Source organism: Oncorhynchus kisutch, unplaced genomic scaffold (assembly GCF_002021735.2).
Source record: "Oncorhynchus kisutch isolate 150728-3 unplaced genomic scaffold, Okis_V2 scaffold878, whole genome shotgun sequence".
Lineage (NCBI taxonomy): Eukaryota > Metazoa > Chordata > Actinopteri > Salmoniformes > Salmonidae > Oncorhynchus > Oncorhynchus kisutch.
In genome coordinates, this window is record NW_022262823.1 from 86,997 (window position 1) to 103,967 (window position 16,971).

General features: G+C 44.5%; 1 protein-coding gene across 2 annotated transcripts; it reads left to right on the forward strand.

Annotated features, from left to right (window-relative positions):
• The first annotated feature begins 3,300 nt into the window (after positions 1-3,300).
• On the forward strand, positions 3,301-14,819 carry LOC109883508 (uncharacterized). Of its 2 annotated transcripts, none has more exons than XM_031816830.1 (4): positions 3,301-5,111; positions 6,235-6,323; positions 6,844-7,009; positions 10,999-14,819. In XM_031816830.1, the coding sequence occupies exons 1-4, from the start codon at positions 3,548-3,550 to the stop codon at positions 11,115-11,117; spliced, it is 1,938 nt and encodes a 645-aa protein (XP_031672690.1). In that variant the 5' UTR covers positions 3,301-3,547; the 3' UTR covers positions 11,118-14,819. The 2 variants fall into 2 exon arrangements, with proteins under 2 accessions (XP_031672690.1, XP_031672691.1); XM_031816831.1 differs by having other exon boundaries at positions 6,235-6,311.
• Positions 14,820-16,971: the final 2,152 nt, after the last annotated feature.

Below are 16,971 nucleotides of genomic sequence, written 5' to 3' on the forward strand. Positions count from 1 at the left end.
CCTGCAACCTACTACTGTACACAACACACACACAACCAGACTTTAACCTCCCTTATCATATCTTTCTCCACAGGAGCAGCATCTTGATATACTGTACTGTTGTCAAAGGTGTGCTATCTGACGTTCTGTCACCAAGGAAGCACGGAGCTGCTTGTAGATTGTAGGAATTACAAATAATTTGTTAAATAATACATAAGGGGAATAGAAAGTATATATACTATATACTATACTATACCCTATACTACATACTATACTATATACTATACCATACTATACTATTATATATACTATATACTATACTATACCCTATACCATACTATACTATTATATATACTATATACTATACTATTATATATACTATACTACATACTATACTATACTATATACTATACCATACTATACTATTATATATACTATATACTATACTATACCCTATACTACATACTATACTATACTATATACTATACCATACTATACTATTATATATACTATATACTATACTATACCCTATACTACATACTATACTATACTATTATATATACTATATACTATACTACATACTATACTATACTATATACTATACCATACTATACTATTATATATACTATATACTATACTATACCCTATACTACATACTATACTATACTATATACTATACCATACTATACTATTATATATACTATATACTATACTATACCCTATACTACATACTATACTATACTATATACTATACCATACTATACTATACTATATACTATACCATACTATACTATTATATATACTATATACTATACTATACCCTATACTACATACTATACTATACTATACTATATACTATACCATACTATACTATTATATATACTATATACTATACTATACCCTATACTACATACTATACTATATACTATACCATACTATACTATTATATATACTATATACTATACTATACCCTATACTACATACTATACTATACTATACTATATACTATACCATACTATACTATTATATATACTATATACTATACTATACCCTATACTACATACTATACTACATACTATACTATACTATATACTATACTATACTATATACTATACTATACCCTATACTACATACTATACTATACCATATACTATACTATACCATACTATACTATTATATATACTATATACTATACTATACCCTATACTACATACTATACTATACTATACCATACTATACTATTATATATACTATATACTATACTATACCCCATACTATACTACATGCTATACTATACCCTATACTATACTACATACTATACTATACTATATACTATACTATACCATACTATACTATTATATATACTATATACTATACTATATACTATACTATACTACATGCTATACTATACCATATACTATACTATATACTATACTATACTATACTATATACTATATGCTATACTATATACTATACAATACTACACTATATACTATACTATACTATATACTATATACTATATGCTATATACTATATGCTATACTATACTATATACTATACAATACTACACTATACTATATACTATACTATATACTATAATATATACTAAGTATATATAATACAGAATAAAACACATGTTTGCCGAATGGCTGAAACCAAATGCAGTGAAGGACTGTGTCTTAAACATAGAAAACAGTTTACCAAACAATTTAGAAACACCTTGCTGATACCGAGTTGCCCCCAGGACAGTCCCAATTCGTCAGTGTTGACAGCGTTCCACAGGGATGCTGGTCCATGTTGACTCTACAAGGTGTTGAAAGCGTTCCACAGGGATGCTGGCCCATGTTGACTCTCCAAGGTGTTGACAGCGTTCCACAGGGATGCTGGCCCATGTTGACTCTACAAGGTGTTGAAAGCGTTCCACAGGGATGCTGGCCCATGTTGACTCTACAAGGTGTTGTATAGCGTTCCACAGGGATGCTGGCCCATGTTAACTCTACAAGGTGTTGAAAGCGTTCCACAGGGATGCTGGTCCATGTTGACTCTACAAGGTGTTGACAGCGTTCCACAGGGATGCTGGTCCATGTTGACTCTACAAGGTGTTGAAGGCGTTCCACAGGGATGCTGGTCCATGTTGACTCTACAAGGTGTTGACAGCGTTCCACAGGGATGCTGGTCCATGTTGACTCTACAAGGTGTTGACAGCGTTCCACAGGGATGCTGGTCCATGTTGACTCTACAAGGTGTTGTATAGCGTTCCACAGGGATGCTGGCCCATGTTGACTCTACAAGGTGTTGTATAGAGTTCCACAGGGATGCTGGCCCATGTTGACTCCAATGCTTCCCACAGTTGTGTCAGGTTGGCTGGAAGTCCTTTGGGATTGTGGACCATTCTTGGAACACACAGGAAGTGTTGAGCGTGAAATATCCAGCAGCGTTTCAGTTCTGGACACAAACCGGTGCGTCTGGTACCTACTACCATACCCTGTTTAACGACACTTATATATGTTGTCTTGCTCATTCACCCTCTGAATGGCACACATACACAATCCACGTCTCAATTGTCTCAAGGCTTAAAAATCCTTCTTTAACCCGTCTCCTCCCCTTCATCTACACTGATTAAAGTGGCTTTAACAAGTGACATTAATAAGGGATCATAGATTTCACCTGGATTCACCTGGTCAGTCTGTGTCATGAAAAGAGCAGGTGTTCCTAATGTTCTGTGCACTCGGTGTATCATCTAGTCACTCTATGTTCTCAAAGACGTTATGATTAGCTGCTCAGCTGATCTGAGATCACCTTATAACAAATGTGATTTTTAGCACTGATGAAGCTAAACATTTGAATCTTACTGAGTTCCCTCTGATGAAGTTTAAAGTGACGGGATTACTGGGATTAGATTAATTCAATATTTCTTTAGGAGATGGGAGCGAGCACTTGGAGAGAGGAGAGAGGTTTCACAGCAGAGGAGAAGAGAGGATGTAACAGAGACAAGTGCTATGGTGAGCATGAACGTTCTCTCTCAACGGGAGATAACACGACTAACATGGAAAAAGGTGATATGCACATCCCAAACTTTCTGGGTAAAAATATACTGTAGATAAAGAATAAAAAAACACCTGGATAAACCATGGTGTCTAGGCTATGCAGTCATGCAGGACAGCCCACAATTCCAGCCCACTACAGTCTGTCCAGGCAGGCCTTTCCCTATCAACAGACCTTTGAACCCGGTGTCGATACTCCGTGCCTCGCTGTCTCCCTGGCCTAGTCAGCAGCCAAAGTCCTCTCTGCCTCTTACACAGCCTCAGTCAGTACTCTGAGTCTATTGATCCTAAGTGCCTCTCGTTCTCACACCTTGTCAACAACAGTCACCCTGGTCCTCTCCTGTCCAGCTGTCCCAGACCTCCAGCGGAGTGTGGACGTCTTTCTCTGCCTACCAACACCCCCCCCCCCCTTCTGCTTCGACTCCGTCTGCCTGGATCCAAATGTGGATGTCTTCCTCTTAGACCTACCCGTCTAGACCCCCCCCCCCCTGTGCTGTGACTTCCTCTCTATCTGTCTCGCCACCATGCTGCTGCGCACCTCAGACTTCCTCCTGCTCTCTCTCTGCCTCTCCTGGGGGATGTCTGCTTCTCTGGTCAGGAACATCACTCCTGAAGAGGAAGTCCCAGAGGCAGAAACCATGTTCGGGGATGACACCGTTGCTGCTGCTACCGAGGGTGATACAGAGGGTGATACCAGGGGTGACACTGTTGCTGCTGCTACCGAGGGTGATACCGGGGGTGACACTGTTGCTGCTGCTACCAAGGGTGATACCGTTGCTGCTGCTACCGAGGGTGACACTGTTGCTGCTGCTACCGAGGGTGATACCGGGGGTGACACTGTTGCTGCTGCTACCAAGGGTGATACCGTTGCTGCTGCTACCGAGGGTGACACCGTTGTTGCTGCTGCTGCTACCGAGGGTGACACTGTTGCTGCTGCTGCTGCTACCGAGGGTGACACCATTGCTGCTGCTGCTACCGAGGGTGACACTGTTGCTGCTGGTGCTGCTACCGAGGGTGACACCATTGCTGCTGCTGCTACCGAGGGTGACACCATTGCTGCTGCTGCTGCTACCGAGGGTGACACCGTTGCTGCTGCTACTGAGGGTGACACTGTGGGGGCAGATAGCCTGGTTGTTGATGATACGCCTACCGCTGTAGATATCAGGGTGGAGGGTGACACTGTGGGGGCAGATAGCCTGGTTGTTGATGATACGCCTACCGCTGTAGATATCAGGGTGGAGGGTGATACCGTGGGGGTAGATAGCCTGGTTGTTGATGATTCACCTACCGCTGTAGATATCAGGGTGGAGGGTGATACCGTGGTGGCAGATAGCCTGGTTGTTGATGATACGCCTACCGCTGTAGATATCAGGGTGGAGGGTGATACCGTGGGGGTAGATAGCCTGGTTGTTGATGATACACCTACTGCTGTAGATATCAGGGTGGAGGGTGATACCGTGGGGGTAGATAGCCTGGTTGTTGATGATACGCCTGCAGTGGAGGAACCTGTAGAAGACACCCCAGTGGCTGAAGACCTGGTGGCCGACAAGCCTGTTGCAGATACCATTGTAGCTGGGGCATTTGTAGTCAAGGAAGCAGTTGCGGACTCCCCTGTTGCTGATGATCCGCTAGTAAACGCCCCTGTCATGGCAGATGAAGCCCCAGACACAGAGGCCCTCATGGCGGACATGCCAGTGGTGGAAGACCCTGCTTACATGGATCCGGAGACCCTTGTTAAAGAGGCCCTGATAACAGAAGCCATGATTAAAGAGTTGTCTGCCCAGGTGGAGGAGGAAGACCTCGCTAAAGAGACTGAGATTCAGGACACCATCTTGAAAGATTTGGCTGACCAGGAGGAACTAGAAAAAGCGACAGAGGCCATTGAAGAGGCAGCAGAGGCAGAGGCAGAAGCTCCAGCGGAGGATACAGCCAGCCCTGTGGTACCTGTCGTCGAAGCCCAGGAAGAGGACTCTGACTGGGGCTTGGTTTCCATCAAAGAGAGCCTCCAGACAGCCAATGGATACTTTGACTCCCTGGTGGAATTGATGGGGGGACGCAACGGATTGTGTCAGTACAAATGCAAATACGGTAAGGATGGGACAAGAGTTGTGTGTGTCTATCAGTGATTACAGTAACATCTCAGTATGACTCCATGGTGTTGCCATGTCAAGCCTGGCTATAGACACCTAGGGCTCGATTCAAACCGTATTTGCGGAAGTTCAGGGCTATAGCGCATTCTAGATTTAAAGATCATTTCCGATTGAGCCGACATGTGCAGCCGTAAATGCAGTCTCCGCGAAAGCGACAACATTAAACTGAAATGCAGCTATACCACTGAACTTCCACGATGTGGACTGAATCGAGCTGTGAACGTAACAGAACCTAGATACTGAGTGTTATCCTAAATGTAACAGAACCTAGATACTGAGTGTTATCCTGAATGTAACAGAACCTAGATACTGGGTGTTATCCTGAATGTAACAGAACCTAGATACTGAGTGTTATCCTGAAAATCTCAAAATCATTGTTGGATTTTTAATGAATTTATTTGCAAATTATGGTTGAAAATAAGTATTTGGTCAATAACAAAAGTTTATCTCAATACTTTGTTATATACCCTTTGTTGGCAATGACAGAGGTCAAATGTTTTCTGTAAGTCTTCACAAGATTTTCACACACTGTTGCTGGTATTTTGGCCCATTCCTCCATGCAGATCTCCTCTAGAGCAGTGATGTTTTGGGGCTGTTGCTGTGCAACACGGACTTTCAACTCCTTCCAAAGATGTTCTATGGGGTTGAGATCTGGAGACTGGCTAGGCCTTTATGGTTCCAGGTAGAACCCTTTTTGGTTCCAGGGAGAACCCTTTTGGGTTCCATGTGCATTGGAACCCTCTGTGGAAGGGGTCCTACATGAAACCCAAAGGGGTTCTACCTGGAACCATAAAGGGTTCTACCTGGAACCATAAAGGGTTCTACCTGGAACCATAAAGGGTTCTACCTGGAACCATAAAGGGTTCTCCAAAGGGCAGAAAAAACATGTTAGGTTCTAGATAGCACCTTTTTTTCAGTTTCGGTTCTTGTCAATAAACTTCACAATAGGGTGTTGAATGTTCAATTGGTGCTGATTGATAACAACCTATTGATCAATCTGTGGACCAACATAATTAACTGTAAATGGGTCTGAATTAGAGTTGTTCACCTTTCCTTCTCAGGTAAGACACCTGTGCATCGCATTGGTTATGTGATCCCAGAGCCCAATGGTTGCAGCTCCGACCTCCTAGGATTCCAGGTACCAGATAGTGTATGTTTTAACTATCACTGACTGTAGACAGTGTATGATACTGTACTAATACCCGACACCTAAACCGCAGACTGTTTTCTCATACAATACATACTATACTTAAAGGGCCCTTATATAGCCCCCTCTATGGAAAGGGTTCTAGACTGAACCCAAAAGGGTTCTACCTGGAACCAAAAGGGTTCTACCTGGAACCAAACTGGTTCTACATGGAACTCAAAAGGGTTCTACCTGGAACCAAAAGGGTTCTACCTGGAACCAAACTGGTTCTACCTGGAACCAAAAGGGTTCTACACTGAACCCAAAAGGGTTCTACCTGGAACCAAACTGGTTCTACATGGAACTCAAAAGGGTTCTACCTGGAACCAAATAGTGTTTTTCAAAGGGTTCTCCTATTGGGACAGCTGAAGTCATTTTAGGTTCTAGAAAGCACCTTTTTTTTGTGTGAGTGTATATAAATCCTATGTTATGTTAACTTATAACCTGTATATCTTTCTGTATTTTTGTTATTGTCCCAACACAGTTTGACATGGGCATCCCAGCCATGACTCAGTGCTGTAACCAGCTGGACAGTTGCTATGACACCTGCGGCTCCGACAAAAACCGCTGTGACTCCAAGTACCGCTTGTGTCTCCACGCTATCTGCTCTGACCTGAAGAAGAGCCTGGGGCTTGTGTCAAAGGTCAAAGGTGAGATAGCTACTGAATTATACTCTGTAACACTTGACCGTAGACGCAGTGCTTTGTTTGAGCCGGATCCTACCACAGCTACTTAACAACAACAACAAAAAATGACCTAGCTGTGGATTGTGTGTATGCCAATACCCAGGCAACAAAATGACCTAGCTGTGGATTGTGTGTATGCCAATACCCAGGCAACAAAATGACCTAGCTGTGGATTGTGTGTATGCCAATACCCAGGCATTGTCTACGAACGTGCCGCAAATCTGTCAATGAACAGTATGCAGACAAAAAAACAGGCGTTTCGCAATATTTCAAATACAACTGCGGGAAAACACAGGTTGGAAACCGAATGGCTTCTGCTGAAAAGAGAAGAGTCGATTCTGTCTGCTATAGGTCGAATCTGTCTGCTATAGGTCGACTCTGTCTGCTATAGGTCGAATCTGTCTGCTATAGGTCGATTCTGTCTGCTATAGGCCAAATCTGTCTGCTATAGGTCAAATCTGTCTGCTATAGGTCGAATCTGTCTGCTATAGGTCGAATCGGTCTGCTATATGTCGAATCCATCTGCTACAGGTCGAATCTGTCTGCTATAGGTCGAATCGGTCTGCTATATGTCGAATCCGTCTGCTATAGGTCGAATCTGTCTGCTATAGGTCGAATCTGTCTGCTATAGGTCGATTCTGTCTGCTATAGGTCGAATCTGTCTGCTATAGGTCGAATCTGTCTGCTGTAGGTCGAATCTGTCTGCTGTAGGTCGAATCTGTCTGCTATAGGTCGAATATGTCTGCTATAGGTCGAATCTGTCTGCTATAGGTCGATTCTGTCTGCTATAGGTCGAATCTGTCTGCTATAGGTCGAATCTGTCTGCTATAGGCTAACAAAATATTTCACAAAGGAAAACAAGAGTGAGATGTAGGAGTTTGGCAAGAATGCGCCGGCGAATAAGCTGCGGATAATTATTTTTTAGGACTATAATTTCCTCCTCATACCGTAGCCTACAATAGGTGTCTCCACACACCTTGGCCTAGGTAGGCTATTGATGGATTCAAGACAAGGTGGTTTTTATGTATCTCAGATTCTCAGTTTGTCATAGTAGCCTGTCATTTTGATCATATGTGCAGTATTCTTTTTTTATTTTATTTTGCCAAAGCCTCCAGTCGTGTAAAATTATGTAGAATTGCAAATTCTTATTTGTTCCTAGGCCGTCATTGAAAATAAGAATTTGTTCTTAACTGACTTGCCTAGTTAAATGAAGGTTAAATAAATTCTTTGTGTTGTTGTTTGTTTAGTGTGTTCCAATTTTCCCGGAAGCGGTTAGAATCTATGACGTTGAGCTGATTTCTGACATGCTGTTCCATCTTTTCCCGTAGTGTATTGTTTTGTAGTGTATTGTATTAGTGATTCACCATAGTGAAGGCGTAGACTCAGGTTTTCTGGGTCTCTATGTTGTTGGTTGTTCAGGTTTCTCAATTTCTTTCTTAGGTTTTTGCATTCTTCATCAAACCATTTATCATTGTTGTTCATATTTTTTAGGTTGTCTGCTTTAAATATTTAGATTGGATAGGGAAGCTGAAAGGTCAAATATACTGTTAGGCTTTCTACTGCCAAGTGGGCCGACTGTGAACGCTCTGAGACACTCTGGGTTGAGGTCAGTGAAAAAGTAGTCTACAGTACTACTGCCAAGAGATGAGCTGTAGGTGTACCTACATTAGGAGTCTCCTCGAAGCCTACCATTGGCTGTGTACAGACCCAGCGTGTGACAGAGCTGCAGGAGTTGTGACCCGTTTTTGTTGGTTATCGTAGTTGTGCCTATGGGGGAGGTTTTGTTTGTTATGTTGTCGTAGTTGTGCCTATGGGGGGCATATGGGGGAGGGAATGCTGTTACCTCCAGGTAGGTGTTTGTCCCCCTGTGTGCTGAAGGTGTCAGGTTCTTGTCCAGTTCTAGAATTTAGGTCGCCACAAACTAGTACATGTCCCTGGGCCTGAATATGGTTGATTTCCCGGTCTAGGATGGAGAAGCTGTTAAAGTAGGGGGATATAGATATAGGTGGCCATTTTTCTCTGTTGACATTATTTCCTGACTCATTTCTAGTCAGGGTAAAGGCTGCTCAAGTTCAGGGTGGAGTGGGTGGGCCAGGTAGACATTAGGTTTTGAGGCACAGTCTCGGGAAATACTTGGATTCACCCGCTGTATTGTGACAGAATGATAGTCTTTTGGTGGTAGCAGGGTGGAGGTAACCACTTGTGCGTTGGGGAAAGTGGAAGAAGCTGTTTCAATCACTCTCTTGAGTGCTGTTGCCAGCCTTTCCTGCTGTGCCCTCAGATCATTTGTGCCCATGTGAATGATGATGTGGCTGGGGGTCCCTAGTCTGTCCTCTGACAACAGCTCCAGGATATGCCTAGTGTTTGTCCTCTGACAACAGCTCCAGGACATGCCTAGTGTTTGTCCTCTGACAACAGCTCCAGGATATGCCTAGTGTTTGTCCTCTGACAACAGCTCCAGGACATGCCTAGTGTTTGGGCACCTGAGTTTAGGCAAAAGTTTAGTTTAGGTCTGTTAGGAGGGGTGGGGTCTGTTAGGAGGGGTGGGGTCTGTTAGGGGGGGGGGTGGGGTCTGTTAGGAGGGGGTGGGGTCTGTTAGGAAGTGGTGGAGTCTGTTAGGAGGGGCTGGGGTCTGTTAGGAGCGGTGGGGTCTGTTAGGGGGGGTGGGGTCTGTTAGGAGCGGTGGGGTCTGTTAGGGGGGGGGGGGTCTGATAGGAGGTGGTGGGTCTGTTAGGGGGGGTGGGGTCTGTTAGGTCTGTTAGGAGTGGGTGGGGTCTGTTAGGAGGGGCTGGGGTCTGTTAGGAGCGGTGGGGTCTGTTAGGGGGGGGTGGGGTCTGTTAGGAGGGGCTGGGGTCTGTTAGGAGCGGTGGGGTCTGTTAGGGGGGGTGGGGTCTGTTAGGTCTGTTAGGGGGGGTGGGGTCTGTTAGGTCTGTTAGGAGTGGGTGGGGTCTGTTAGGAGTGGGTGGGGTCTGTTAGGAGGGGGTGGGGTCTGTTAGGAGGGGCTGGGGTCTGTTAGGAGGGGGTGGGGTCTGTTAGGAGGGGTGGGGTCTGTTGGGTTGGTGGGTCCTGTGTTGTCTGTCCCACTGTGGTGTTGAGGCTGTGGTCTGGGTCTGAGGTGGGCTGTTGGGAAGGGGTGGAGTCTGTTAGGAGGGGGTGGGGTCTGTTGGGTTGGTGGGTCCTGTGTTGTCTGTCCCACTGTGGTGTTGAGGCTGTGGTCCGGGTCTGAGGTGGGCTGTTCTGCTGGCTTGTCTGGGGGAGAGTCCTGCTCTCTGTCACACCTCAGATTTCTGACCTCGTCCTTCAGTGCTGTTAGCTGTTCCATGTGTTCCTCTCCCTCCTCCTTCAGTGCTATTAGCTGTTCCATGTGTTCCTCTCCCTCCTCCTTCAGTGCTGTTAGCTGTTCCATGTGTTCCTCTCCCTCCTCCTTCAGTGCTGTTAGCTGTTCCATGTGTTCCTCTCCCTCCTCCTTCAGTGCTATTAGCTGTTCCATGTGTTCCTCTCCCTCCCCCTATAAATTTTTTTCTTTATATTCCTTGGAAGTAAGAATCCATTCAGGTAATTTAGTCCAAAAGGTTTTAGGTAAGGCGAGTCTTAAGGAATTTAGATTTGCAGGTTTAAATTTTGAGGTTAGTATCCTGTATAACTCCTTGCGAAAATAATCCAAGTTTATCTACATTTACTCTCCCTCCCTCCCTCCCTCCCTCCCTCCCTCCCTCCCTCCCTCCCTCCCTCCCTCCCTCCCTCCCTCCCTCCCTCCTTCCCTCCCTCCCTCCCTCCCTCCCTCCCTCCCTCCCTCCCTCCCTCCCTCCCTCTTTCCCTCTTTCCCTCCCTCCCTCCCTCCCTCCCTCCCTCCCTCCCTCCCTCCCTCCCTCTTTCTCTCCCTCCCTCTTTCTCTCCCTCCCTCCCTCCCTCCCTCAACCCTAACCCTCTGTCTCTCTCTCTCCCCCTCCCAGCCTGTGAGACCGTAGCAGATACTCTGTACAACACAGTGTGGACGCTGGGCTGCAGATCCTTCATGAACAGCCAGAGGGAAGCATGTCACTGTGAGGGAGAGGAGAGGGACGAGCTGTAGAGGACCAGGCAGGAAACTACACAACACCTCCCAGCCCTAGACCAAACTGGGGCACTACACTACTCAACACGAGAGAAAGCTGGGAGGAGAGGGACGAGCTGTAGAGGACAGGCTGGGACACTACACTACACTACCCAGCACTACACTACACAACACTACCCAGCACTAGACCAACCTGGGACACTACACAACACTACCCAGCACTACACTACACAACACTACCCAGCACTAGAACAAAATGGGACACTACACTACCCAGCACTAGACCAAAATGGGACACTACACTACACTACCCAGCACTAGACCAAAATGGGACACTACACTACACTACCCAGCACTAGACCAACCTGGGACACTACACTACACTACACTACCCAGCACTAGACCAAAAATGGGACACTACACTACACTACCCAGCACTAGATCAACCTGGGACACTACACTACACTACCCAGCACTAGATCAACCTGGGACACTACACTACCCAGCACTAGACCAACCTTGGACACTACACTACCCAGCACTAGATCAACCTGGGACACTACACTACACTACCCAGCACTAGACCAACCTGGGACACTACACTACCCAGCACTAGATCAACCTGGGACACTACACTACCCAGCACTAGACCAACCTGGGACACTACACTACCCAGCACTAGATCAACCTGGGACACTACACTACCCAGCACTAGATCAACCTGGGACACTACACTACACTACCCAGCACTAGATCAACCTGGGACACTACACTACCCAGCACTAGACCAACCTGGGACACTACACTACACTACCCAGCACTAGATCAACCTTGGACACTACACTACCCAGCACTAGACCAACCTGGGACACTACACTACCCAGCACTAGATCAACCTGGGACACTACACTACACTACCCAGCACTAGACCAACCTTGGACACTACACGATATCAACCTGGGACACTACACTACACTACCCAGCACAAGACCAACCTGGGACACTACACTACACTACCCAGCACTAGACCAACCTTGGACACTGCACTAGACAAACCTGGGACACTACACTACACTACCCAGCACTAGACCAACCTTGGACATTACACCAGATCAACCTGGGACACTACACCACACTACCCAGCACTAGACCAACCTTGGACACTACACTACCCAGCACTAGACCAACCTGGGACACTACACTACCCAGCACTAGACCAACCTAGGACACTACACTACACTATCCAGCACTAGACCAACCTGGGACACTACACTACCCAGCACTAGATCAACCTGGGACACTACACTACCCAGCACTAGACCAACCTGGGACACTACACTACCCAGCACTAGACCAACCTGGGACACTACAGTACACTACCCAGCACTAGACCAACCTGGGAAGAGAGGGACTAGCTTTAGAGGATCAACCTGGGAAGCGAGGGACGAGCTGTAGAGGACCAACCTGTGAAGAGAGGGACTAGCTGTAGAGGATCAACCTGGGAAGAGAGGGACTAGCTGTAGAGGATCAACCTGGGAAGAGAGGGACGAGCTGTAGAGGACCAACCTGGGAAGAGAGGGACTAGCTGTAGAGGATCAACCTGGGAAGAGAGGGACTAGCTGTAGAGGATCAACCTGGGAAGCGAGGGACGAGCTGTAGAGGACATGCATGTACATAGAACAATATCCTCTTGCAAGAATCATCAATGGAAAGAAGAAGCCAACAGTCACTTGCATCAAAATGAAGGGGAAAAAAATGAACAAGCACTCACTTGATTCAGTTGAAATTCAAGTCAACATGGATTCACACTAGATAGCCACTCCTATTTGTCATATCTTTAATCTGAGTCTGGAGGACAAATAATTGTCCTTAGAACTGGAGGGAAACCAAAGTAATTCCGGTACCCAAGAATGGAAAAGCACCCTTTACTGGTTCTAACAGCGGACCAATCAGCTTGCTGCCGACTCTTAGCAATCTTAATTTAAAAAAATTGTGATTGACCAGAAACAATGCTATTTCTCTGTAAACAAATTAACAACAGACTTTCAGCATGCTTATAGAGAAGGGCACTCAACATGTACAGTACTGCACTGACACAAATGACTGATGATTGGTTGAAAGAAAAGGAAAAAAAGATATGTATAACAAGAAAATTGTGGGAGCTGTATTGTTAGATTTCAGTGCAGCCTTTGATATTATTGACCATGTCTTGTTATTGAAAAAACGTATGTGGCAGAGGCTTTTCAACCTCTGCCATATCATGGATTCAGAGTGATCAATCTAATAGAACACAAAGGGTTTTCTTTAATGGAAGCTTCTCTAATGTCAAAAATGTAAAGTGTGGTGTACCACAGGGCAGCTCTCTAGGCCCTCTACTCTTTTCTATTTTCTTTTTACTAATCAATCAAATGTATTTATAAAGCCCTTTTTACATCAACAGATGTCAGAAAGTGCTATACAGAAACCCAGACTAAATGACTGACCACGAGTCTTAAGTAAAGCATGTGTGTCTATGTATGCTGATGATTCAACATTATACATGTCAGCAACCACGGCTAATGAAATTACTGCAACACTTAACAAAGAGTTGCAGTCAGTTTTAGAATGGATGGCCAGTAATACATTAGTCCTGAGTATCTCTACAACTAAAAGCATTGTATTTGGTACAAATGATTCCCTAAATTCAAAACCTCAGCTGAGTCTGATAATGAATCAATTGGCTGTTGAGCAAGATGAGGAGACTAAATTACTTGGCATTACCTTGGATTGTAAACTGTCATGGTCAAAACCTATTCATTCAATGGTTGTAAAGACGGGGAGAGGTCTGTCCTTGATTTAAACCTAGATTCAGTCAGATCAATCGTTAACCAACGATAGCAGACACATGCATAGCGGCTGTTATGGCAGTATCTGAGGTGGAACTGCATTGGAGCCGTCAAATCGATGAGCAGTTGCACATGCGATCATTGTCATGAAGCATCACCCGCTTCACTAGAAGCCACACCCTCCCCACTAGAAGCCACACCCTCCTCACTCGAAGCCACACCCTCCTCACTTGCGTTAGAAGTTCAGAATGTGTAGGCTACATAGAAATAATTACGCATTAAACAAAATAATAAGGATTTCTATTATCAAGGTGTAGATTACATATCACATTGCAGTGTTCCCACTTGTTAACAAATCTGCATTGCCATTGGCAATGTCCGCTTTAGTTATAATGCCGGGAGCCACTTGTGGATTTAACAGCTCAGTTCCACCTCGGGCACCATCAAAATAACCGTTATGAAGATGTTGAGTAGAGCCCAAAGAGGTGTTGAACCTACCAAATTGTTTACGTAGTCAAAGACACAGCTCTGACACACACACTTATCACACCAGACATGCCACCAGGGGTCTTTTCACAGTCCCCAAATCCCCAATGAATTCAAGAAAACGTACAGTATTATATAGAGCCATGATTGGAAATGGAAATCCCTTTAATCTCAGATTGCTCAAGTGAACAGCAAACCTGGCTTTAAGAAACACAATGCCTCTCCCCTATTTAACCTAAATATGCGTATGTACTGATAGATGCTACTGAATTTATATGTAATATATGAAAATGATAAATGTAGGACTAGAATAATTGGTCTCTCTGTGTTTTTTTCCTCAGTATTGAGTCAGTACAGAACATTTTAGTTATATTGTTCTTGTTTTAAATGCATGTAGTTCTGTCCTTGAGCTGTTCTTGTCTATTAATGTTCTGTATTATGTCATGTTTCATGTGGACCCCAGGAAGAGTAGCTGAACGGGGATCCTAACAAAACACACCAACAGCCAATGGGGATCCTAATAACATACCAACAGCCAATGGGGATCCTAATAACATACCAACAGCCAATGGGGATCCTAATAACATACCAACAGCCAATGAGGATCCTAATAACATACCAACAGCCAATGGGGATCCTAATAACATACCAACAGCCAATGAGGATCCTAATAACATACCAACAGCCAATGGGGATCCTAATAAAATGCCAACAGCCAATGGGGATCCTAATAACATACCAACAGCCAATGGGGATCCTAATAACATACCAACAGCCAATGGGGATCCTAATAACATACCAACAGCCAATGGGGATCCTAATAACATACCAACAGCCAATGGGGATCCTAATAACATACCAACAGCCAATGGGGATCCTAATAACATACCAACAGCCAATGGGGATCCTAATAACATACCAACAGCCAATGGGGATCCTACTAAAATGCCAACAGCCAATGGGGATCCTAATAACATACCAACAGCCAATGGGGATCCTAATAAAATGCCAACAGCCAATGGGGATCCTAATAAAATACCAACAGCCAATGGGGATCCTAATAACATACCAACAGCCAATGGGGATCCTAATAAAATACCAACAGCCAATGGGGATCCTAATAAAATACCAACAGCCAATGGGGATCCTAATAAAATACCAACAGCCAATGGGGATCCTAATAACATACCAACAGCCAATGGGGATCCTAATAAAATACCAACAGCCAATGGGGATCCTAATAAAATACCAACAGCCAATGGGGATCCTAATAAAATACCAACAGCCAATGGGGATCCTAATAAAATACCAACAGCCAATGGGGATCCTAATAACATACCAACAGCCAATGGGGATCCTAATAAAATACCAACAGCCAATGGGGATCCTAATAAAATACCAACAGCCAATGGGGATCCTAATAAAATACCAACAGCCAATGGGGATCCTAATAACATACCAACAGCCAATGGGGATCCTAATAATATGTGTTGTTATTTAATTAACATACCTCAGGACCTTTCAGTCCTGTTAATTTACAGCGTCATTTCTTCCTAATGTACCTGCTAATGCGGCTCTTTGTTCTGCATGTTGTGTGAAAACAAACTGCGTCGCAAATGGCACCCTATTCCGAATAAAGTGCACTACTTTTCACCAAGGTCGTTGGGGCTCGGGTCGTAAGTAGTGCACTATGTAGGGAATAGGGTGCCATTTGGGTCGCTGGCCCAATAACCCATCAACACAAACATGAGTTTTTTTTTAAACTACAGTATGATGTTAATGATTGGCTGATTCTACAGTATGATGTTAATGATTGGCTGATTCTACAGTATGATGTTAATGATTGGCTGATTCTACAGTATGCTGTTAATGATTGGCTGATTCTACAGTATGCTGTTAATTAATGATTGGCAGATTCTACAGTATGCTGTTAATGATTGGCTGATTCTACAGTATGCTGTCAATGATTGGCTGATTCTACAGTATGTTGTTAATGATTGGCTGATTCTACAGTATGTTGTTAATGATTGGCTGATTCTACAGTATGATGTTAATGATTGGCTGATTCTACAGTATGCTGTTAATGATTGGCTGATTCTACAGTATGCTGTCAATGATTGGCTGATTCTACAGTATGTTGTTAATGATTGGCTGATTCTACAGTATGTTGTTAATGATTGGTTGATTCTACAGTATGTTGTCAATGATTGGCTGATTCTACAGTATGATGTTAATGATTGGCTGATTCTACAGCAAACTAGAATCCATTTATCCGGAGGCTGCATTCATTGTAGCTGGGGATTTTAACAAGGCTAATCTGAAAACAAGACTCCCTAAATTTTATCAGCATATCGATTGCGCAACCAGGGCTGGAAAAACCTTGGATCACTGCTATTCTAACTTCCGCGACCCATATAAGGCCCTGCCCCGCCCTCCTTTCGGAAAAGCTGACCACGACTCCATTTTGTTGATCCCTGCCTACGGACAGAAACTAAAACAAGAAGCTCCCGCGCTGAGGTCTGTTCAACGCTGGTCCGACCAATCTGATTCCACACTCCAAG

Bases quoted from the DNA above. Each gene is read 5' to 3' on its own strand.
- LOC109883508 (XM_031816830.1), top strand. From the start codon at position 3,548: ATGCTGCTGCGCACCTCAGACTTCCTCCTGCTCTCTCTCTGCCTCTCC. The intron at 5,112-6,234 runs GTAAGGATGGGA...TTTCCTTCTCAG, and splicing joins TCAGTACAAATGCAAATACG to GTAAGACACCTGTGCATCGC. The intron at 6,324-6,843 runs GTATGTTTTAAC...GTCCCAACACAG, and splicing joins GATTCCAGGTACCAGATAGT to TTTGACATGGGCATCCCAGC.